At 29.1% G+C, this 24,807-nt stretch overlaps 2 protein-coding genes across 4 annotated transcripts in view; both read left to right on the top strand.

The window, feature by feature from the left end:
* The first annotated feature begins 5,698 nt into the window (after positions 1-5,698).
* LOC100575540 (proton-coupled amino acid transporter-like protein pathetic) lies at positions 5,699-14,304 on the top strand. Its single transcript, XM_029488567.1, has 8 exons — positions 5,699-5,817; positions 5,976-6,126; positions 7,918-8,138; positions 8,761-8,845; positions 9,931-10,260; positions 12,557-12,738; positions 12,839-13,047; positions 13,271-14,304. The coding sequence occupies exons 1-8, from the start codon at positions 5,744-5,746 to the stop codon at positions 13,630-13,632; spliced, it is 1,614 nt and encodes a 537-aa protein (XP_029344427.1). The 5' UTR covers positions 5,699-5,743; the 3' UTR covers positions 13,633-14,304.
* Positions 14,305-20,304: 6,000 nt separating this feature from the next.
* Positions 20,305-24,807, top strand: part of LOC100159138 (amino acid transporter) — a 13,163-nt gene continuing 8,660 nt past the window's right edge. The window contains exons 1-3 of one of the 3 annotated variants that reach the window (XM_008185850.3): positions 20,305-20,914; positions 23,979-24,149; positions 24,225-24,375. In XM_008185850.3, the coding sequence (XP_008184072.1) occupies positions 23,989-24,149; positions 24,225-24,375 (312 nt within the window). In that variant the 5' untranslated portion in view covers positions 20,305-20,914; positions 23,979-23,988. Of the gene's footprint in view, positions 20,915-21,445; positions 21,705-23,978; positions 24,150-24,224; positions 24,376-24,807 lie in introns of those variants that run through there. The other 2 variants (XM_029489434.1, NM_001246304.1) reach the window with 2 other exon arrangements.

Raw genomic sequence — 24,807 nt, 5'->3', positions numbered from 1 at the left:
CGATCTCAAGTAGACTTGACGACAAATTCAAATCTGTTTTCAGAATTTTTATCGCTTCACTATATCAATCGGTACGTTGGACAAAAAACACGTCTAAATTCTTATGATGCGCGTGTGTTAGACAAGGACAGGAAATCACCGCCACCAATCCCCTTAAAGACATTATAATATTATCTTCTATATGGATAAACGCTACTACACTTGGAGACCAAAAATGTAATTTTTTCGCGTACGTACAATCGATTGACATATTATTAGGTACATATAATATGATAATATGATATATTATGTTGCAGCAGCAATCTTGTTATAATATGCGTACATTGTACATAAATATGCTTGTTTATTGAAAATGTTAAATCATTTTTGAAATAATATTTTTCGTCGACAACGACGACGATCCTATTCCAATACGAATATAAGTTTTCATCCTCATTATAATACATACATTACGATACATTATTACTATTATTATTTTTTCACCCGAAAAAAATAATAATAGGAATAATGTATCGATACGTCTCTTATACTACAGTACTGCGTCTTAATAATAACCTTATACGTGTCTGCTACAGTAAATCTGTTATAAAATATCACCGCTACGGCGTTACTATAATATTGTGATATAATATAATAATACATTTCGTATAATACACGACGGCGGCGTCATTCGCATCACCTGCTCGGCTGCGATTACAATAGGGATCGCATCCCCCATCCCCCTACAATACTTAACATAGGTACAACGTAATAGGTAGGCCGGTAAGTGCCAGGTAAAAAAATGTTGTGTGCATCATCTGGTGGCGCGTTTTGTATTATACACCATAATAATATATTATATACCGTAAGAGCGGGATACTTTGCTCCAAATATATTTCTTTTTTAATTTAAACCTATACTATAGCTTCAATAACAAAGATAAAAATTACCTGTTCGCGTTGCTTTATATGTATAGATGTTGAGAGGTAAGAACAGTTCAAAAAAATTCGAATTTCATACTAAATGACTTACTTATTCCCAAAAATTTGGAGCAAAGTAAAATACATTGCAGGTTACATTGCAAAATGATTAAAATTACCTTACTTTAATGCATATAATAACTATTGGTGCAATGTTTAGTGCTTGTGTTTTAACTAATCTGAACCTATACATAATATAATTTAATAATATAATTTTTTTTTTTTTTTTTAGTTGATTAAAAGTCTTTTTTTAATACATTTTAAATTAAATTTCAATCACCTAGATTTTGTACAACTTTTTCGTTATGAGTTTTTGTGTTTTTGAAAACAACTCTTTTCGTGGCATACATCTTGGAGGTGAACTAATAGATTGATGTTCGAAATGTTTGAAAAAATTTGTAATGTTAATAAGAACAATATTAAAAAAACTACAATCTCTTATCTCAAAATCGTAATGTGCTACGATTGATATCACTAAATATTTTTTTTGGAGCAATGTTTAACCCCTGGAGTAAAGTATCCCGCTCTTACGGTATACATATATTGAGAATGCGAGTAGAGGCATATAATAATATATAATTGAGGTATAGTGTCGCACACTATTTCGCTAGATGTTCAAAACGTTTCGGCTGTCCCCTTCCCACCATTACCGTGCACAATGTCAACCCGACCGCTACCCCACCGCCACCCAACCACGCACGACCGGCCATGCGCAGCACCACCGCACCCCGGCGGGGAAACATACACGCACAAGCACTCGCGCACGCACACTACGCGCTCCCGAGATTAGACAAATAACTCGTCGGAGATCCACACCAGATCCTCGGCGCCTATATAACCGTGTCCGCCGGCCCGTCCCTTGCATTGTGCATTGAGAGTTCTTAGCGAACAGACAGAGCCGACTCAGCGTTCGTATAGCCAGCAACAGTTGCCGTCTACCCGTCAGCCCCCCCCCCCCCAGAGTTGCAGTTGCATCACCTCTAGTAGACCACGTCCGACCGGTACACTTCTTCTCGCCACCGACAACCATTGTACATTATTGTACCCGCGCCTGCTCGGAGCATTTTTGTGAGTATATTATTCATACATTTCTCGTTTTATTATTATTATATTATTTATTAATTTACTGTCATTGTATAATATTCGTACTCACCGATCACTATTTTAGCGTCGTTTAATTCAGTAAGAAGGTACTGGGCATTTGTTTTGTTTTTTCCGGTCATAAATTATTAGGTACTAACCGTCTATCGGAAGCATTCGATCATTATTATTTATTTTCTGCCTTTTGCATCCGTTTTATGCCGCTGCATCCGAAATAATTTTTATCAAATCCTTCAATAATTATTACTACATTTGTGATTTTTTTGTTTGTTTATTTTTTCTAATTTTTTAACTGAAACATGTATGTTTTGTGTAATATCCTAAAGCACATTGTTTCTACGAAAATTCCGTTACGTTTATATCGAATATTCAACCAATAACTTATAACTAATAAAGTATTTTGAGTCTAAGTAAGTGTAGTGGACTGGACTGGCAGATAAAATGTTGGTGGATCGTCTACGTATTTGCAGGACTATCGATACTCATAAATAATTGAGTTTCTATCCTACACGATATTTTTTTTTTTTATCTGCCAGTAATCTCAATTCTAGGCGTATGATGTATTATATACATATATGACAACGTTTTACTCTAGGACATTTTGCAGTTTTTATGGCATTCGTTCAATCATTATCGAATGTTATTCTCAATCTAATTATGTGCATAATATATGTACCTAATTCTTTTTTTTGTTATGCGTGTCATATATAGTTATGAATACCAATAAGCGATAATGATTATATAATTTCTCTTTGACCAGTTCAATGTTTCTCAAGTCGTCCTTATTAACTGAATGGTTTTTTTTTTATAATTTAGTTCAGAATGAAGTCTCTGTACGACTGTGCATATAATAAAGAATAAAAATATCATTAGATTTCATAAAATTTGCATGAAATGTTATATGGTAATTTCTTATAAATTAAATAGCCTTACATTTTACTCCTAGCTAAAATGACTCATTATAATATGGAGAATATTATTATGTACCTAATAATTAATTTTTATTTATAATATGTAATTTTAAAATTATATTGCTATTTAGTATTTTCTAAATATTATTTTTGTATAGTTAATGTCAGCTGTGGATTTTAAAATAAAAAAAAAACTTATTAATAATTTAAAATATTACCTTCTTATTTCCATATCAACAGAAAATGAAATATTACACATTATAATATTATACATTCAATTGTTTTAACTTATTAAGACAATGTTTGTACAACATTAACTATAATTTATTTACTTTAATATGATAACTGAAAAAAAATATATAACTCATAATGTTATTATGATAAATTAATTTTTTTATAAGAAATATTTGGAATTTAACATTATGCAATATTATTCACAAGTGTATTATATTGGTTTCTGTATTTTTACTATTCAATTGAAACCTTTTTCATATCTATTTTTTAATGCTTGTTTTATAATATAAATAACTAATGATTGAGATTTAGCCCTCCAAAAATATACCTTATTGATTTAGATATAAGCCCCATATAGGTAATTTTAAATAAATAAATAGTTGTTTAGCACCCCCCCCCCCCCCAAGAATTTTGACAGTATTTATGATAAAACTTTTGTCCCTATTATAGTGGGTGGTATAATACGTGATTTTTACATTTCCGTTATTTGTTTGATTCTTCATTATCTCATATAATTATTTGAACGTATTTGTACCTACAATCAGGGGTTGATAGGCCCATAGGGAAAAATGGATTTTCCCTGTGGGCTGTCGTCTATGTTCAATGTTCATGTTGGGGGGGGGCTCTCGGGTCTAATACCACGACAAGTCAAGAATTTCCTTATTGATCTTTAACATTTTATTTTAAATTTTTATTGTTAATCGAAAACCGAAATATCCTCGTATGTTTCCTTAACCCCCAATTCTCCCCCTCAATTTGTAAAAAATGTTTTTCAATGTTATAAAAGAATTTGTGTGGGGGCTATAGAAACGTTTTTCCACCCCCATCCGTTATTTCCAAGAATACTTCTTTATATGAAACTTCTATGCAGATATTTAGTACGGAATCCGTACAACCATTCGCGAAATTTTTCAAAAATCCCTTACAACTCAATTTTCCTCATTTGCCGTTTTCCCAGCCCCCATCAAACCAAAAATACGTTTTCGCACGCAACATTTTATTTAAAAATTCATGTGCATAGCGATCAAATTTTTTTCAGTTTGGGAGCCCCTTCAAATATTTTCCTGTAAAATAAATACTACCTATCCTCCCCTGCTTACAATAATTGTGTGTGATAATTGAGCATATTGTGATCAATATCACATATAGCTAATAACACATAATGTAATTTATGAAATGTACGTCTCCCATATCCTGCAATAGATTGGGTAGTGCTAATAACAATGTTAGAAAGAGATGGCTAATACTTGTGCATAATATACGATTGGACCCAAAATGTATGCTATCTATTACTAACAATGATGGCCTTGGGTATATTTACACTCGCTATTATCAGTCCATTTCTTCATATGTCTATAGTCCATTGGTCCATCACACTATTACGTGTCAGAAGTTTTTATTATTTCTTAATAGTAATGTGACTTTTACTCGACTATAGACGAAATAATTTATTGAATTGTTTAATTTTTCTACTATAAAAGAAAACCATTATTGGCTTAGGGATACATTTTTGCGCTGCTGCAGCAATTGAATTTCGGAAAGTTAATTTTAATTAATAAAATTTCATTTTTATAATTGTTTCGTCTTCGTTTGGAAGACTTTTTGGTATACGATTCTATGTACCAAATTTCGTGTTCAGTCTATAATAATTCAAGTGCCCCTTTATACATATTATAATAATTAAACTTATTCTATATTATATTCTTATAATATTCTTAATCAATTCCATATGTGTACATTTTTCTTGTAACTATGGAAGTATATAGGGATGGTTGTATCCAATTTTATAAAACCATTAAATATATTTCATGATATGTATGGTATTTCACAACAGCTGGTGTCGGGTAAACAAAGCACATTCTTACTAGATAAATTTTTTCTTGATAAAATTGTTGAAGGTAGGTAACCAATCATTAGCCAAATTATTTTCGTTAAAAATAATTTTTTTGTGATTATTACCTATTTAAAAGAATTCACATATTTCTATTATATATTGATAAATTTTAATGCAGGTATTCATTGTTTTTAATTGTTTAATTATTCATATTAAATACGGGACGAGCCCAATTACATTGTTTTGCATTGAAAACTATACTAGGTAATTATATTAGGTATTTACTATATTATATTATTATTTCTTAATTTATATTTTTGGGTTATCTATTTGTTAGCTTAGACGAATGATATATTAAAACCAATGTTCTTAATATATTTTCATATCTATTAACTCTTTAACAGTAATGACGTATCTGGTTCAGTTTTAATGCATTTTCTTTTGGTCATCTACGATACGTCACGTTAGGCTATATTAAAATAAAAATATTTCTTAGTAATTCTGTTTTAATTTAAGTAATTCCCTTATTTAACAAATATAGAAATTAAGATATTTAGACAAGTTTACATAATGCATATTTCCTTTCTGATAAAATGTATAATATTATATACCTATATTACTAATTATTATATTATATAATGCAGAGAACTACAATCAATAAATATTTTTCAGAATATAACATATCGCATATCTTATAAACAAACATGAATAATACCAACAATAATTCGGAGGTGATAAACATGGATAGACCCGTAGCGGAAAAGAAGGATAAAATTTCGTAAGAAACTATTATAGTATAATACATATCAACATACGTGTATTTGGTTAATAATAAATTTAAAGAAAATAATCAAAATAATCAAATGCCTCTTCATATTACCGTGTTTTTTTCGGTTTCTGGCAACTCGCTGAATCATTCACCCGCTGCATAACTAGAAATGCATCTGCGCTAATGCATATGATCAAATCCACCATTGGTGGTGGATTTCTAGCCATGCCCGAAGCCTTTCATAATGCTGGACTGTTGGTGGGATCTATAGGCACGATGATCCTTGGAGTGGCAGTCCTAAATATGATGTCTTTCATCGTAAGTATTGACATTTTTATTTATAATATGTAGATACCTAATATTTTATTGTGATACATTTGAGCATTTTTATTAAGAAAAATGCGAGCGTCTGTAGATTAACGACAGACCACCATGGTTAGGTTAGGTTATGTTACATTAAGTAAACTACCCGTTTGGCTTAGAAAATAATATCATGATGTTACGGCCTTTTTTTTCCTCATACGTTTGCGGAGTGCACGTTCAAAATATTATACATCAGATTTGTTGTACAGAAATACATTTACGCATGATTAACAATGAAAGTTATAGTTCTTAAAATTGTTTCGTTAAACAAAAAATTTTCTTAAATGGAAGTTTGTTTTATAGAAATTTCACTGCGTAATAAGTTAATTGATATAATTTTAGGAAGTCATAATCATTCGTCGACCGTCGTTAAAATTTGAATGTGACATAATATTATATACTTATCATTTATATTACCTCCACCCTCCCTTCCGATCCACTGACGCATTCTCATATTATAGGTACAGGTAGCTGGTAGCTCATACCATTTTTACTGTTGACCCACCGACCGGTTAAAACCGGTCGGAATTATCATACAACATCGCTACTGAAACTAAAATATGGTTATCGGAAACATTATAATATGTAAACGTATTATAATGTTAAACCTAACTATATTTATGACTGTATATATTATTATTATTGTTGTTGTTTATATTTATATAATATGTTTACAATATTATGATGTATAGGTAGTAATAAGTAGCAAACTTTTTTTTTTAACCGGGTAAACATCAGTTATTTTACCATTGTTATTTTCCAATAACAAATCATTCATAACTAATGATATATGTCTTTTATTTTAAATAATCTTATTAGCAAGGTAGGTACCAATAATTTATATAAAAAAACTATGTATAAATGTAAAATTATTAACGATTATACAACAAGAATACCTACGTAAGGAATATGAATACTATTTCGTTAACGCGACTTTATTAAATCCCAACTTCCTTTAACCAAAAACCTAAGATTATTATACTTCTCTAGTTCTTTTCTGCCTACCATCTAAGAAAAATGGATCCGAAACCTTCTTAATATTCATGGTTATCGGTATAACAATATCTATATTATTACGTAGAAGTCTACCTTCTACCAGTCTTCGACCGCACTCTGCAGTCTTCATTTCCACATGAAATTAGAAAAAAATAAAATCGAATAATAATAATTACAATCTTTAAGTATAAGAAAAATTGTATGTGACATAATATTATATATTTATCATTTATATTACCTCCGCCCTCCATTCCGATCCACTGACGCATTGTCACACTTAAAGCAGGAGTAAAAAATTTAAAAATCCATATCTACAAAAAAAATCCAAACATGCTATATTTTTCATATTATGTAATTAATTTAAACTGTATGTGAACACTTTATCTTAAAATTAACATATAGTATGTGTATAGTATATGTAATGTTTACATATTATATTAAAATCCTTGATAAACTGTGGTTAAATTAATTAAGTACCTATATTTAAATTAAGTTAAAGTATCATTATACCAGTAAAATATTTTCATAGCGTTGTTTAAGTACAATTTTTTTAAAAAATTAAATTAACCAATCTCTTAAATTGTATTATATTTAAAACTTTTCTTCATTGAGTAAACACTATTGACCATGCATAACAGCATAATATGCATAGCTTTAGATTTAAGCGTAGTGCAACTGAGCAATATTCTCGTTATATTAAATAATAATGTCACTTAGGTACTATGAGTACTCAATTGTACGTGTGTGTAGGTTCGTATCTCCCAGAAATTGCGATCCGGTAAATACGCTGCCGCAATTTTGGCAGAAAAAAATAAAAATAATGATGGGACTGAACGCAAGCATGACGGAGAGCCGATTGATATTAATAGCAGTGAACTAGTGTTGGAACCAATGGACTACCCGGACACAGTAGAGGCAGTGTTTAAGTACGGCTCAGGAGGCCGCTTCGCATCATGGGCCCCATTTGCCAAGTACGTATATAAAATATATAAATTATAATACCCTTCGATCACGCCTATTCTTGACATAAATCGTAAACATATATATTTACATATTAAATTGTAATATTTACCTACACAGAACTATAGCCGATTTCGACAAGTGGCATAATATTTTATTATATTATAACGATGATACGAAAATTTCGAACTATAAAAATAAGTACTTATACACATAGTATATAATGTAGTATGTCGGATTTCAATTTAATAATCATATCAAATATGTATTTGGACGACAAAAATTTCGTGGTATAGCCGTATATGTACGTATGTTTTATCGTATAAAGGTCGAAGTAGGTAGGTACATAGTTAGCAGCTGCTGCGTACATACGGTTTTCGAACCCTCCGAAAATACAATAATAATATCATGTAGCAGGGTCCCTTTGATTTTTAGGATTCTGAGTCATGTGTACCAAGGGACCACTCCTATACACTCTCTATATTGCAATATTATACATTTCTGAACTGAATCTCGCGCTAACCGATTTATTACTAACCATCAAATAATATTAAATAATAATATTTTGTTTGTTTGTTTGTTTGTTTGTTTGTTTGCTTACTTCACTGCCGTAACTCCAAATACTGCGAACAGAAAGTTAACCACTGTCTCATTGATCGTGACTTATTACGGGGTCAACATCATCTACGTGTGCATCGTGGCAAGCACCACCAAGCAGGTACGACGCAGACAAGTCCTAGTAATTATATACATGCCGGACAGTTAATAATAACATAAAATAAGTACCAACATTAACACGTTTATTTGTACTGCATACATGGTACCTCACCACGTTTATCCTCTTACATTTATACTGCACAGTTCACTGGACTTAACATATAGGTTTTTCGACGCTTCAAATATCATATAAAAACACATTATAAAAAGTAATTCGGTCCTCAAAATATTTACATAAATGTAGTAGGTACCCAACTAAAGTTTATTAAAAGTTGGCTATCTCATATTTGTATAAACTACGAAAACCAACATTCGAATTCATTTAATATTGCGAGTTCATAATTTACATGTATAGTTTTATTTAAACAAAAATATACCTACAGTGAATTATAACGATTCTCTCTTTTTAATATGCAGTATAAATGTATAGTAACAGTCCAAAGTTATTTTTTTAATGAAAAAATAGTTCGAAAAATTGTATCAACGTGAGACGCCTTGTTTATACTATTAATATTATATTGTATACCTACTTATACTTACGCGAGTAAAAATACTGCCAACGAGATCGTTATTAGTTATTATTATTCATACTCATAATAATTAATAGACACTTATAAGTTATAAATATATACATCTTATAGAAGTCCCTGTAGTATATAATATTAAGAGGTACATAAATATTTTTGAAATTTGATTTTTGACATAATACTTATAACTGATTTATTATTAAGTTTAATTTAAAATGATTGAAAAATATCTTTAAAATTGTAATTGTTCACAACGAAAATTTATTTTAACATGCTGCTATACCTATCCTTAAGGCTATTAATTAAACGCAATACTTTTTTGGGATTATGATGGTAGATATTAAGTACTACCCACACTGCTGCAGATTATCATAAGCTTGAAAAGCAATTTGAATTAAGTCTGAATAAAATAATTTGAATTTTCTGCAAACTTGATACCGAGAATCGTTGAACGCACTGCCGTGTACACGTCTTTATAATAATATACAGCCCTTTTACGGTTCTAAAATACGTATATTAACAATCGCACATTATCCACCCTCCGTCTTTTCTGTTACAGCTTGTCGACATTCATACTAAGGATTCAGAAATGGGCTCTTTGTGGTATGCATTACACGGATTGAATGTCCGTTGGTACCCGTTGTTCGTAGCCTTGCTGATCATTCCTATGGGAATGATTCAATTAATCAGATACCTCGTACCATTCTCAGTTATCGCCAATGGGCTAATTTCAGCGGGCACTGTAGTATTGTTTTATTTTATTTTTACTGATGATAATGGACGCAACCCTCTCAATGCAGAAGAACGGGCCAAATTGGTAGTGTGGCCAATGACTCGTTGGACACTTTTTGCAGGAAGTGCATTGTGTTCCATGGAGGGCGTGGGAATGGTGAGCATTGTTTTTTTTTACATATTTTTCTTTTTTATAGTGTAAGCCCACATTTATGTAAACAGCGTGGCCAAAACAAAGGAAAAATAATATGCGTTATTAAATCGTTCCGTTTAGATTTATGAGATTTAGACATTTGGTTACCAGTGGGCTATATTTAAAAATTTACATATTAACTCTCTTAAAAACTGAATTATTGTAAAAAAAACCCACATACAAACACAGATAATGTCCTTACAGTAGTGTCCTCTTAAATTCTATTATACAGCGTGTAACAGGAAGACCTGATAGATAACTTTTATTCTAATCGATATTTTATTTTACTTTTTTTTTTAGTTAATAATTTATATTTACTTGCATTACACGTATAATATAAAAAAAAATTATTTTTATTTTTACTGAAAATAAAAAATTTTTATTTTTATTTTAATTTTTTTGGATAAATTAAAAATTGCCAATTTGTGAATCTGATTATAAGAATAATAATTTTGATGGAAAAAACATTTATCTAAGTCAAGTAGTTTATTTTTTAGAATTTTGAAAAATATCAAAATTTTTTTGGTTAAATTAATTTGGAACGTAATAACGTTTTACAAAATATTATTTTTGGGAATTTGGTAACGTGAGTATATTTCTTAAATTATTTACTAATTATATAATTTTAACAAATTTTGTCAACGTTTACATAGCATCATTTTTTTTTTTTTTTTTTTTGTCTAGTGTTCCTGTTATATCCTGTATATCTATATAAATAATATAAATTTCACAGATACTATACACAAAATCAAATCTATATTTTGTAGCGCAATTATACACACATATGTCTGTACAATAAAAATTAATTAATTAAACTAAATTTTTCAACTACTCGTATGTGTAGTTATAGTTATAAGAGTTTGAAAAACGTTCACTTTACAATGTAATACTACCATAATCTACACGATAATAACCAAAAAATCAAATATTCAAGGAATACAAATTATATTCGATAACATTGAATGCATTACGATTTAACATTAAATCGAGGAAAAAATATGTATCAATAATATACTTAATACAATTTAGATCTTATTTAAAATTCAAAAATTATAATTTAACTTGTCAAAAAAATAATATCGGTAGAGTTAACATATATCTTGCAGGTCGACAGTTGGTACCAGTGAGACGTACATATTTTTCAGGCTAAAAATATATACCGGTGATATTTACATATACGTACAAAATAGGTATTTATATAATTGGTGGAATTTTATAATCGTCCGTTTTTTTCGACTTTATTGACTCAATTAAAATCATTTTTACGACATAATAATAGTGTTATTATTTTAATATTGCGTCAAGTAAAATACTTTTATTTCCTTGGATTAGTATAACTAATTTATATCACATTTATATGATACCTATATAATATTACAATTTAGGTATACCATGCACGTTTTTTTGTGTTCGAAAGTTTTTAATTTTAAAAGTCTAATCAATGTTATTTAACATAAGTACAAACATAGATGTACGAGTTATACTTGATCGTAAATTCTTACATAACTTCTATAGCACAATATAACTAGTAAGGCTCACTGAAAAATATGTAAAACAACAACTATAGAATCCTAACATGTTATTTTAAAAGCAATAAGAAAATAAATTTAACGTGTTCCGATATTATCCTCGAGTAAAAATTACTATTAGGTATAGTATTTATAGTAGTTCACTGCCTACTTAATTTAAGTAGTTAGGTAACTATATGCTATAACCGTGAATGATTATAGCAATAACAACACATTTTAAATATATATAGTATCATAATAATATATAATATATTGTGTGTATAGGAAAATCCCATATTTATATGTTACAAAATAGTTTTTCTTCAAATCTAAAGTTGAAATTACTTAGAAATAATATAGTATATAATATACATAATATAATATATAAGTAATAAATAATAATAAACATATATTATACTTATAGATAGTGCTTCATTTGAAAAAAATGTATAAGGGTGGGGTGGGGGGCGGTGCAAATGTGTAAAAAAAATGTTCGTCCGTTTGGATATTTAAATGTCCTATTGATTAGTATATAACTAGTCATTAGAATATGGTTACGGTAAATCTATAAGCATAATATATATATTTATAAATTATAAGACATTCTACCTTCGCCCCTTAAATAAAGCATCACTGTCTAAGGGCTAGATTACTATATTTAAGACTATATTTTGCTCTTTCTTGTTCAATGTCATCCATCCGTCCATCTCATGCCGTACTCAAATACCCTCAAATACCTTTCACGTATGAAGTTGATGCACATTGAAAACTCCATGAAAAAACCACGTGAACTCGCGGGACCACCCGGCTACACTCTACATTGGTCAATGTTGATCATTGTAATACTCAACGGCGCTTTGGGATTTTTCGGTTATATACGCTACGGGGAACGATGCTTGGGTAGTGTTCCACTCAACTTACCATCAGATAACAGGTTGACATAATATTCTGCATATATATACGCCTATAAACGGTGTGTCTCGTGATGAGTTTTTATTTATTATACTGTAATTGTCGATTTCGTGTTTGTACAGTCTTTCAGAAGGTGTGAAAATTGCAGTGACGTTGGGTATATTGATGACTTACGGTCTTCAGCTGACCGTCACTGCAGACCTTGTGTGGCAATGGCTGAAAAGAAGGTCTGACACAAACGTTTTTCCGAGAACTGGATCGGCCACACAAGAAGTGTCAGAAATGAACAATCAATATAAATTAATGAGATTTTCACTGATAATCGGAACCGGTAAGCGAATACACAAGACATAATATCTGGCGTAGATTTATATTAATCGTATTATGCAAATGTGCGAACTTGATACTTGATGACTTGGAGTAGGTATATCGTTTCGTGTCTGTTATCGCACATTTTATTTACCGACTAACAAATTATCAAGTTTGAGTTCGATCGTGACAAGTTGATGGGTAAATTATTAATGGACGTTTTATGGTTTTACGTGTGATTGCAGTAATTGTGGCGACGATCGTACCAGATGTCGGGCCAATGATCTCGCTGGTTGGCTCGGTTGGGTTTTCAGTCCTTGGTTTACTAGTACCTGCAGCTTTGGAGACTGTATGGTATTGGGACGTGCGCAGTGAAGAAGACTATAGCGAACTCGATGTCGATCTGGAATTCGACGGAATTGGATTGGCGTCAGCTGCAGCGTTGACGTCAAGAGATGACAATTTGAAAATGAGAAAAATCGGCGCCCGAAGAACGTTGAGACACATAAAAAATTTTATATACGTAATACTAGCCTTATCCGCGCTGGCCGGTGGCGCATTTTATAATTTAAGAGAAATGTTTGCACTAGTGCCGGACCACACATAATATAATATTAATATTATTAATATTAAAGACTGCCAATGTACATAATATTGAACATAACCGATATAGCACTCGTTATTGTTATGAATTTCCTACGATGTTCCTCATACATGTCTATACCGTTAAATGTTAATCCTTAAGCGACTGATTTGTTTTGCTTGAATTTTTCGTAATATTTTTAACCGTAGATTTAATTTATTAATATAATCATATTGTAGTATATTATATTGTGTTATTTTTTCGTCACTATATTGTTATCCTAAATAAACATCATCATATCCTAATAACCGCCAATAGTTATAAGTACCTAAATAATAAATACCTCAAAAATTAGAGTACCTATACAATTCAATGTGTTTCCTAAAACAGCGTATTTTAATAAATAAATATAACTTGATACATAATAATATTATGTACAGAGATAAACCATACAAAAAAACAAAATGCAATGTGCAGCAATTTCAGTGACATACTTGAGATGTTCCTGAAGCAGGTGCCCGTATTTGTGTGCCTTGTCTTTTATTGAACTGTCATAAATGTACAATTGACTGCAACGGATACTAATAATTATTCACAAAATGTTTTTTTTACTGTAGTACTACCTAGGTATTATAAAGTTGTCCAATGATACAGTGTTTATAATACAGTGGCGTACACTCACGGAGGGGGGAGGGTGTTCAATCACCAAGGTATTTTTTTTAGTATACGTATAGGTAAATAATATTTAGTTAATAACATTTTAAAAATATTTTGTTATATATTATACATATATAGATATGATTTTTTAATTCAACACCTCATCCCATTGGAAATATCTATGTACGCCACTCTTATAATTTATAGTACCTACCTACTATTTATTTTAGTCTTTTTTAAATAGTTAAACTTTAGGTAGTACAGTTTTGTATGGGTATTCGTGTTATATATCGAATGGTAAATAAATGAAAATAAAATATAAATATAATTAAATATATTGATACGTATCAATGATCTTGTCTGTATAGATACCTACACTTTTTTATTTTTATGTTTCTAAATCAATACTAATAATAAACAATGTGACGATAAAAAAAAAGGAATTTTAGATTGGATTAGATTGCAAATTGTAATACATGAATAACAATTTTAAAAAAAAAATCCATTAAAAAAATTGAACTAAATTATAAAAATAAAAAATATAATACTTAAAATTATTATTAACTGGGTAGCTTTTCAGGATTTCAATCACAAAAAACATGATTTTCAAATTTTCATTAGAATTAAATAATATTTAATTTATCTTGTATTAAATTTTGTGGTTTTACTGCAAGTTTTAATAATGATACGACTGCATGTTATGATGCATAAAATTAAAACTGAACAAAAATCTATAGCTATGAGCAAAAATATGTCCAATTTGTTAACAATTAATAAACTATGTAGTTGTTTTATATGATCATTACATTCATTTATTTATACTTACATTACATTTTTTCTATTGAACATTTCCTTTTTCCACAACAAAATATTTGATTTTTAATCAAACAAACTTTTGAGTTTTTACCTGCATATAATAGTTCTATTTGTATATTTAGTATCTACTCAACAGATAAAATTATCATATATTTATAAAAAATCAAACTGTTTTAATAAAAATGTCAAAAAGTAGCGTAGGTAAGAAATTATAAAAATAATATTTTGGTGAATCCATTATTATTATTTATTATCTAACAAAATTAAATTATTAAAATAATCTTTAAAAAAAATGTAATATGTAAAATATCATTTTGATTTTAATTAAAACCATGCCATTCAAATTGAAGTTGTGAAAAAGTAAAACTATTAAATAAACAATGTTTTACGTGTACAATACATCATAGATATAGGTATACTTATTGTCTATTCACTTAGGATTAATTATTCAATTTATATGTTAGTTATAAATACATTTGTTTTAGTAGGTACATTCTGATTTAACTACGTTTTGAAATTATTTAATTTGTTGTTCTAAATCTAATAAGACGAAGGTATATTAAATACCTACATGTCCACTGACAGATACTCAGATACTCATACATTAAATGTCAATACATTTTCTTGAAATGCTGTGTATTACATTATGTAATCTTGACAACATTGGCAGAAATTGAATCACATTAACTTCTGATACAATTAAAAAAAAAAAAAAAACTGTAGTTGCGGTCTTGAACGATTGCTACTGATTTTATGGATTTACATTTTACATAGATAGTTTAAATGATAATATGGTGTTACATTAAATTAATAATAACAAGATAATATCATTAACAATTTAGTAGACGTATATAACCGTATATAGATTATAGTATTATGTATTATTTTATACATATGTCTACATCTCAAATAGTTCAAAACAATTATATGGAAGAGCGCATTTATAATTTTCGAGATAACGACGGCGCATTGCCATGAAAATAAAATAATTATTTATTTAAGTAGGTATCTGTATTGATGTATCAATAATGTAGGTCATTAAAAATTAAAACTACTGTAGTATCGAAAACATATCGTAGGTACTTAACCTTCTCGGTAATCAACTTTTGCCATCACAACCATGCAATAATGTATAATATATATATATATGTATACACAACAAAATTAAAAACACAAAAAGTTTTGTTTCGCCGTACCTTATCGAAATACCAATTAATTAACATCTAACGGTGGATATTTTTGTATGGGTACAATATTTAAAAAAAATATTTTGGATTCTGAGTGAAGCGATGATGGATATGTATTGATCTTACAATTATGAGTATTTCTTTTTTGTTGTATGTGTCTGTTTACACGATAAGTAGCCGAAACAATGCTAAGATCTTCAACTTTAGCATCTTTACCGGTGGGAAAGTGAAACTAGTTGATGCATACGAGAGTCAAACTTCAAAATTTCCAGAAGTTATCAAAAGCGTCGGGGAAAACATAGAAAAATTAAGGAAGGAAAAACGGGAATTTGTATGCAAAACTAAGTTTTGATATAATCGATATTATGTTTTGGTGTAATAAGAAAAAAATATAAATACCTACATGATTTTTTCACCAAATTTTTATATTAGTATTTTCTAAATACAATAACATATCCAAAATATTTTAACTTTTTTAAGGGGATTCGATACCGTGATTATCTATTTTTGGTCTAACACACGCGTGACATAGTATACGAGTTTTTTTGACAAACATACCAATTGATCTAATGAAGCAATAAGAACACTGAAAACAGATTTGAACTTGTCATCATGTCAACTAGAAATCGACTTTCCCACGTTTTTGATATTATCCCCCCAAATTATTAAAAATTTCATATTCAAAAAGAGTACTTAAAAATTCTGGTATTTCAATTATTGGAGAAGTTGAAATCAAAAAATCAAAAATGTGGAAAAGTCGATTTCAAGTAGACTTGACGGAAAATTTAAATCTGTTTTTAGAATTATTATCGCTTCATTAGATCAATTAGTATATTTGGCAAAAAAAGCGTCTAAAACACTATGTCGCGCGTGTGTTAGACAAAAACAGAAAATTGCGGTATCAAATCCCCCTTAAATTTTTTCCTTATGACATTTTCGATTTTCATTATTTTCATTAAAATAATTTTCGATAAAACATATTTCACTCGGTCAAAAGACTTGAAAGTTTAATAAATTTTCCTCATATGTTAATCTACTTTTAATAAAAAAAAAAACTTACTTTCTAGTCTTATACATTTTAAATGAGCGTCTGAAATTCTAATTGCTTAGACAATGGATATTTCGTAAACTAATTTCTCAAGGAACGATTTTCTCATATGGTTGTACTTCAAAAATGAATAAGACAGATACTTTAGATTTTCATCGAATGTTTATTTTATCATTTTCTATACATGATAACATTTTCAGAATATTTTCAACTCTTTTTGAGCCATTATATTAATAGTAATATTTTCTCCAATATCGGTAAAAGATATTTAGCTGTGTCAAAAAGCTCGCAAATTAAATACTACTTTACTCAAGTTGTAATACTAGCAGTTCAAAAATATTAAAATATTTAAGCATAATAATTTTTTAATACGTATTTAAAGATCAAATGTCGACAAAATTTATCAAAACGGCTGATAATAATGTATATCAAATTGCAAATTATTTTGTAGTTAAAAATTGATAAATTGTCATTTTTTATAGCTACGTGGATTGAAAATTTGAAACAATGTTTCTCAAGTATATCATAGTCTAAAAATTATATTCACAAGGTTTGTTTTTAGTATAAATTTTAAGTTAAAATGTGTACGAAACTAGATATTTAAATGGAGAATAACGATTTTAGTTATTTTTTTGTAATCATTATTATTATTATTAATTTTATTATTCGTGATTACTTGAAACTTTAACAAAAAAAATTCCAATAAAATATACATAATATATACTTGTTGCTTAAAATCTTATTTTGAATGAAATGATAATATTATACCATTGAATTCAAATTTAACACATCCATTACAGTGACCCACATGACACCTAAAATAGCTAATTTACAGCAGAATGATACCTACCAGCCCACCTTTTTAAATTTTTTATTAGTGCACATTATAGGTAATATTACTTATTATAGCCTTTTACATTATAACGGGAGATAGAACGATTTCAAAAGTTCCATTTAAACAGTTATAATAGAATTTAAAATATATATTACAAGTATATTTACATTTTTAACTGTAACATTTTTTAACACAATAAAAAATATAATACTTTCTTAGAAGTATAAGCTTTAATTGAAGCGATGAATAAAAATAGGTACCAGTAGATAAGTTTTCAAAAAACAGATAAATTCAAGTACTAAAAAATAAATGCTCACAAAAACTTATGACGAGAAAAAAAGTACTCAATAATTGAAGTTAGTTTAAATTCTTATAATACTAAGCTAAATATTTTAATTCTATAGGAACACCGAATAGGTATTTATTTTCTATAAATAAATACTAATACGAAACGCTATAATTAAGTTGATTTAGTTATATTAGGTACACCAATAATAAATTATAATCTTAATAGAAAATGATTCATGTTACAATTAATTCAGATTAAATCAGACAATCTTACAGTACGAATTTAATAATTTTTATCATCAACATTGAACATTTATGATATTTATTCAAAAAGTAGTTAAGTACTAATGTCTAATGCAAACACTAACAAGAGGTTATAACAACGTATAGTTAGATATACATACATAATATCTTAAAACTGTGTAGGTATATAATCATCGTAATATATAATCTTTATTCAATTAATAAAAAAATATTATATGTAACTATTCAAAATGTATAAAAAATATCAATTCCGATTAGACATAAATAATAATTTTAAAGAAAGAATTTTAACTTGGCCTTTTAAAATTAAATCATATAACCACAATATAGATAATATGTCATAAAATATAATTATATAATATTAATTAAAATAACAAATGGTTTCAAAATAAAAATTTTAATAATATGACTTATTATTTTATTAAGATATACCAAAGTAGATATAAGATATAAAATATTTCATCTAAACGTTGCTTAAAATAATTATTAATTTATAAACTATTTTATAATTATTGATTATCGTGTAGCCGTACAGTTATCATTTTTTTTAAATTTTGTAGTACTTATTAGTTATTATTGGTATTTGGTACCACAGGAATGCATCATTGATTAAAAAATATAGATATTGCAATGAAATTTGTTAAGTAATGATACCGTTACGAAGGAATATCATGATAAATGATAATTTCAACTATTCCTTAAATGTTTGCTCCAACACCTTCAATATTGTCTTATAACTTATATTACGCATTTTAACAAATAAAAACAAAATAACTGCTTTTGATAAAAACAAAACAACTTAGCGCCGATAAAACTTTGAATCTTATTATTATTATTTTGTATAGATATACAATCCTCGCTTTATGCTTTACAACTGTACCTACAATGAAAGTATGACATGATAATATTGAACAAGACAAAAAACTCGTTAGAAGAAGTCACCAACTTCTTATAAATATTGAATCTTATAATAAACTATGCTATCACGGTTCAGCCAATTTAAATGACAAAAATAATAACATAATATATATTATATATGTTGTTTTGATAAAATAATTCGTAAAGAACGTTTTTATAATTAACGCGCAAATAGTAATTCGTACCACAACAATTACGAATACTATCGTAGGTACTTAAAATAATTGGATATTGATTCATATAGCAGATATGAATATCTATTATATTATTATATATTATTTTAATAAGTATATATGTTAATAATGCGATAACCGAAATCGATTCCTACAAAAATCAATAGGTGATCCCGACGTATAATTAAACCACGGGATACATAGGTATACAGTGAACAATGAACATGCTAACTGTCCTATCGTCGTCGTATATTATTATAATATGTGATATCGTTTAATAATAAAATGTATAACATATTATTGGCATATTATGCACATTATGCAATATTATTATTATTGGTGTTCGGTTTTCCGCGCGTTCAAATTGCATTTGGTTACGCGTGTTGCTCGCTCGACGCCCATGGTCAGAGTAATAATTATATTATTATCGCGCGCGTTATCGCTATTGTCATTACAAGGCGCCGCCGTCACCACTTTGGGACGTATAGCTGCTCCGATTGATTCTATCATTAAGACAAATTAGTGCAATCTACGCACTCAATTATAATTATGTCGTCTCTATGCAATATTATTATTACATTCTGTTGTCAAATTCGTTCTTCATTGACATATAATAGTTTCGTTTGATAGTCGCGTATTAGTTACAAAGCAGCACCTTCAGCAGTAACACGACGACTTCGCCACATTTATCGAGAAAATAGTTCAGCAAGCGCAGATTTAAAGAGAATACAAGTCACCACTGACGGATAATGATGACCGGCTGCCATCTACATAATCGGCATCGAAATTAATTAAAATATTTTGATAATAATAAACTGTCGTCGTCGTCGTTATCGTCGTCGTTATATATATTACTCATATTCGCCTTAAGTCGAAAATAAATCTGTTCAGTTCGTCGTCGCCACTGACATCAGACGGACAGCCTGCCTGTACGCCTGGCACGCTGAATAAACTGACCAGACGCCGGAACGACTGGACGAGAAAAGCAGCAGCAGCGACCGTGACAATTGCGGCGAGCAAAGAAAAATCGCGGCGTTTTCGCTGCTGCACGGTCACCAGTAGCACATCTCAAAATCACCACCACCATCACCACCAGCACCTGCAACCCCAGCTGCTAAAGGTAAGAACTGTTTTTCGCTTTCTTTTATTCAGTTCGATAGGTTATTTTTATTTGTCATTTGCACGTATACTGTATACATGTGTCATCACGATCGTGTGGAGGTCGTCGACGTCTTTTTTCTCATATTATAATATTATATGAGTGTGGAAACATGTTGTATCTGGATATAATTATGAGTAAGGTAGAATATTATGCGTCGTGATGCGTGACGCAACCGTCATCTAGAGTGGCCGCCACCGCTCCCTCGAGTCTCGAGAGGATGTAAACATTTTTTGCTAGAAGCTTTTCCTTAATTAATAGGAAACAAGAAATGTACAATGTACATAAGTAATATAAGACGATTAGGCTTCAGGTGCCTGCCACGCGTGTTTGTGTCTTGCGTAAGATAATATAACGACTGCGGGATGTCGGCGATAAGAGGAAGCACGGTGAAATAAGTAGATTGTATATTTTTTATCATACCGGTAGATACCTACTCTTGAGATTCGAGTGATTCGACGAGTGTTAACAGTTATTATTTCGCATGATTATTTTATTTTTTTGCTCGTCTTTATCATCGTATTTGCGTCCAATGTAGTTATACGATACGTGTGTGTGTTGACGAAGGCAGTATTTATTGTGCTTATAGGGAAAAGTCTTTCTGATAGGGATATCACTGTACACTTTGTAAAATTGTACATACAAACGGTTGCCGTTCAAAAAGACATAAGAACAAACTATATATTATTATTGTTTGATGAGCACTTAGAATCATTTTAACATATAATATTGTACTTCAAATCGTAATCGAGTATGTATTTTTAATTATTTAATTGGAACTAAACAAATATTTCTTAGGAATTCCGGGCAGTCCAAATTATGATTTATAAATGGTTTCAAATATTCAATAGACACATTTTTATGAAATGTTATAAAAAAAAATATCATTCAAAAGAAATTGATAATATTATTTAAAGATAAACTATGTTGGATTATTATATGAAACAAAGAACTATATAGTTCATAAAATGTCCTATCAATTTGAAATTTGAATATTACCTACATATTATTGTACTTACAGCTCAATAAAAGTATTCAAGGTTATCCTAAAAAATATAATACATTAATACATGTACCTATTCAGTATAATAATTCAGTAGCTCATAAAATATAATAATAATATGTAGGTAACAATGTAAATTATTTAATATGTATTATATTTAAGATTCCTAAATTCTTTAGTTAGGTAAGTAGGTACATAGCTCCAATTCATTTTAGTGACATTTTCATATTATTATGCATTATCGTATACTGTATATCAATTAGGGATTTAAAATAACATTTTTTAAAAAATTATCAAAATTAAAAATAATAAGTTGTGCAGCTATCATAGGTTACAGATATTTCTTATCTACCTATTCAAACTATGCAGATATATTTACAATGCCTTATTAATGCAATAATACATAGAAAAATATCCAAATATAAAATAAAATACTATTGTACTACATATTATACACATTAAATATAATAAATACGAATTACTAGTTATACTAGGTGAGATACTAGGATCTAGCTTAGATGAATATTTTTGAATTCAATTTTACCGACGTATGATACTGAGTTATATGTTTCCGTTAATCCCTAATTGACAACATAATTCTCAACAAACTAAATCACCATTCAAAAGGTTAATATAGTATACCTATAATATATAATTAACATAACACTATTTTATTAGTTTTAAAATTATCTATTTTTTTTTATTTGATTTTACAATTGATTAAAAATAAACATAATCATAACTTAGATGATTTAGAGTAGTTCAACTTTAAAATTTAAGATTTATTTGAAAATTATATAACATGGACACGCATGGTCTTACCAAAAACCAAAATATTAAGATTTTTTTATAATAATCATAATTAAAATGCATCTATTTGTAGGCTTCAAGAATAATTTAAATTAATTTCACTAATGAAAACTGATCGTATACTACTTATACATCTAGATTCTATCAAAAAACATAACTAATCCTCCAAATGGTTTTTAATATTCGTATACAGATAGTTATACCAGGATGCAAAATCACACCTCTATAGGGTTTGTTTGAACCAACAGTATAATATTATAGGGGACTACTCCCCTACTTGAGGGTCCTTCTATATAATACATAAATATAATATTTATTAATTATTTTGTTTTTAATTGATTCCACAAAATTACTTACGGGTTTGAGTTATGTCTTACTTTTTTATTTTTAGTATTCAATTAGATATCGTATTTGAACATAACTATTTATAATTCCAAAGATTTGCATGATAATATCAATCAATGATTTGTCTTATATTATATGTTTTAAATATTTTTTTTTATCTTTACCGATGCGAGATCGGCAAACAATGTCCACTAACATACATATTTACATTTTTCACCCCAATTAAAAAGTTATTCATTTTATTTTTTAATCTGATTACTAAAATTATAATAGTATTTTGAACAGCGATTTTGTATAAATATATATTATATTGGATATTGTATTGAAAATATATGTTATAATAAAATGTACGATTTATCTACATAATTTAAGATTGGATTATTTGTATTAAAAATGTTATGTACGACTATATTATTGTCAACTATTTATCGACTTTATTGTCGTAATTCAAACAAAAATATTATATCAATGATTCTTAAACAACAGAAGTAGATTTTATATTTGAAAGTGCAATACCCGATGAAAAAATTTGACTTTAGCTGTTTGGGTAATGTACCTACGTATAATATAATATTGAATTATTGAATATTAATCATAGGTACCCAGTATATTATTATTATTCCTATTCAATGAAACTGTTTATTTCTTCATCACATCATTCTGGGCTCAATAATCTGTCGTTTGGCTTTTTTAGTCATCTATGAAACCATAATATAATAGTATAATACTATACCTTGGTATTGCACGATTTGCATGCATTAACGAAGATATTAGGTCATTATATTATAATAACGAAAAAACGACACATATTGGTAAACCTAATTACTACAGGGATACCTATTAATAATAATGCATATTTTCTTGCAGTTTTCGCAGCATGAAACACACAGTGAATTCGAATGGCCAAGGTGCAGATGGCAACAATGCCAACGATGGAGACGGCAACGTCGGAACACAGGGGTGGCGTCGTGCCAAGGGTGGAAAAAAGCAGCTGCCGTACGACCCGTTTCAGATGCGTGACAACTCCAACTCGACCACGTGAGTATAAACCAGATTATTATTATTGTTTGTACCTCCCTGACTTAGTCTCTAAAATACAAAATGGTTTTCCAGTGCTACCGGCGCTTTGTTACATCTGATAAAGAGCAGTCTCGGTACCGGCGTCCTCGCTATGCCGAACGCGTTCAAAAACGGCGGTCTCATTTTTGGCCTGTTTGGCACAGCTGCCATCGGGGCGCTGTGTGCGCACTGCATCTATCTTCTGGTGAGTTTAATAACATCGCATCTCGTGTTGTTGCCTGATGAGAATCATCAATTCCACCCTACGCGTGCCCGTTCACCCCTACTCACCAAACATATTATGTACCTACATAATAATAACCCAATATGGTACCATACGAAGTGATTTGTTCATGAATCTAAGCACACGTATTTTTTTCAAATGTTTATAAAAAAAATAGTTATACCCATATAACGTTTAAAAATTATAACTTTTAGTCAAATATTCTGCTTCAGAATAATAAAAAAAAAAAGGTTATAGTAAATATCAAACCATTAATACAGTATACTTTACAGTACCTACACTACTATTATAATAGTTACATGTAATAAAGTAAAAACTCATTCAGGAATACATGTTTGTAGTTAATGATAGGTAATTATTAATGTATTCGAAACAGTGGCGGATCCAGGGGGG

The sequence above is a fragment of the Acyrthosiphon pisum genome, chromosome X, assembly GCF_005508785.2.
Source record: "Acyrthosiphon pisum isolate AL4f chromosome X, pea_aphid_22Mar2018_4r6ur, whole genome shotgun sequence".
NCBI classification, from domain to species: domain Eukaryota; kingdom Metazoa; phylum Arthropoda; class Insecta; order Hemiptera; family Aphididae; genus Acyrthosiphon; species Acyrthosiphon pisum.
This window is presented reverse-complemented; position numbering and strand designations above follow the sequence as displayed.

Bases quoted from the DNA above. Each gene is read 5' to 3' on its own strand.
- LOC100575540 (XM_029488567.1), top strand. From the start codon at position 5,744: ATGAATAATACCAACAATAATTCGGAGGTGATAAACATGGATAGACCC. The intron at 5,818-5,975 runs GTAAGAAACTAT...CTGCATAACTAG, and splicing joins GAAAAGAAGGATAAAATTTC to AAATGCATCTGCGCTAATGC. The intron at 6,127-7,917 runs GTAAGTATTGAC...ACGTGTGTGTAG, and splicing joins TAAATATGATGTCTTTCATC to GTTCGTATCTCCCAGAAATT.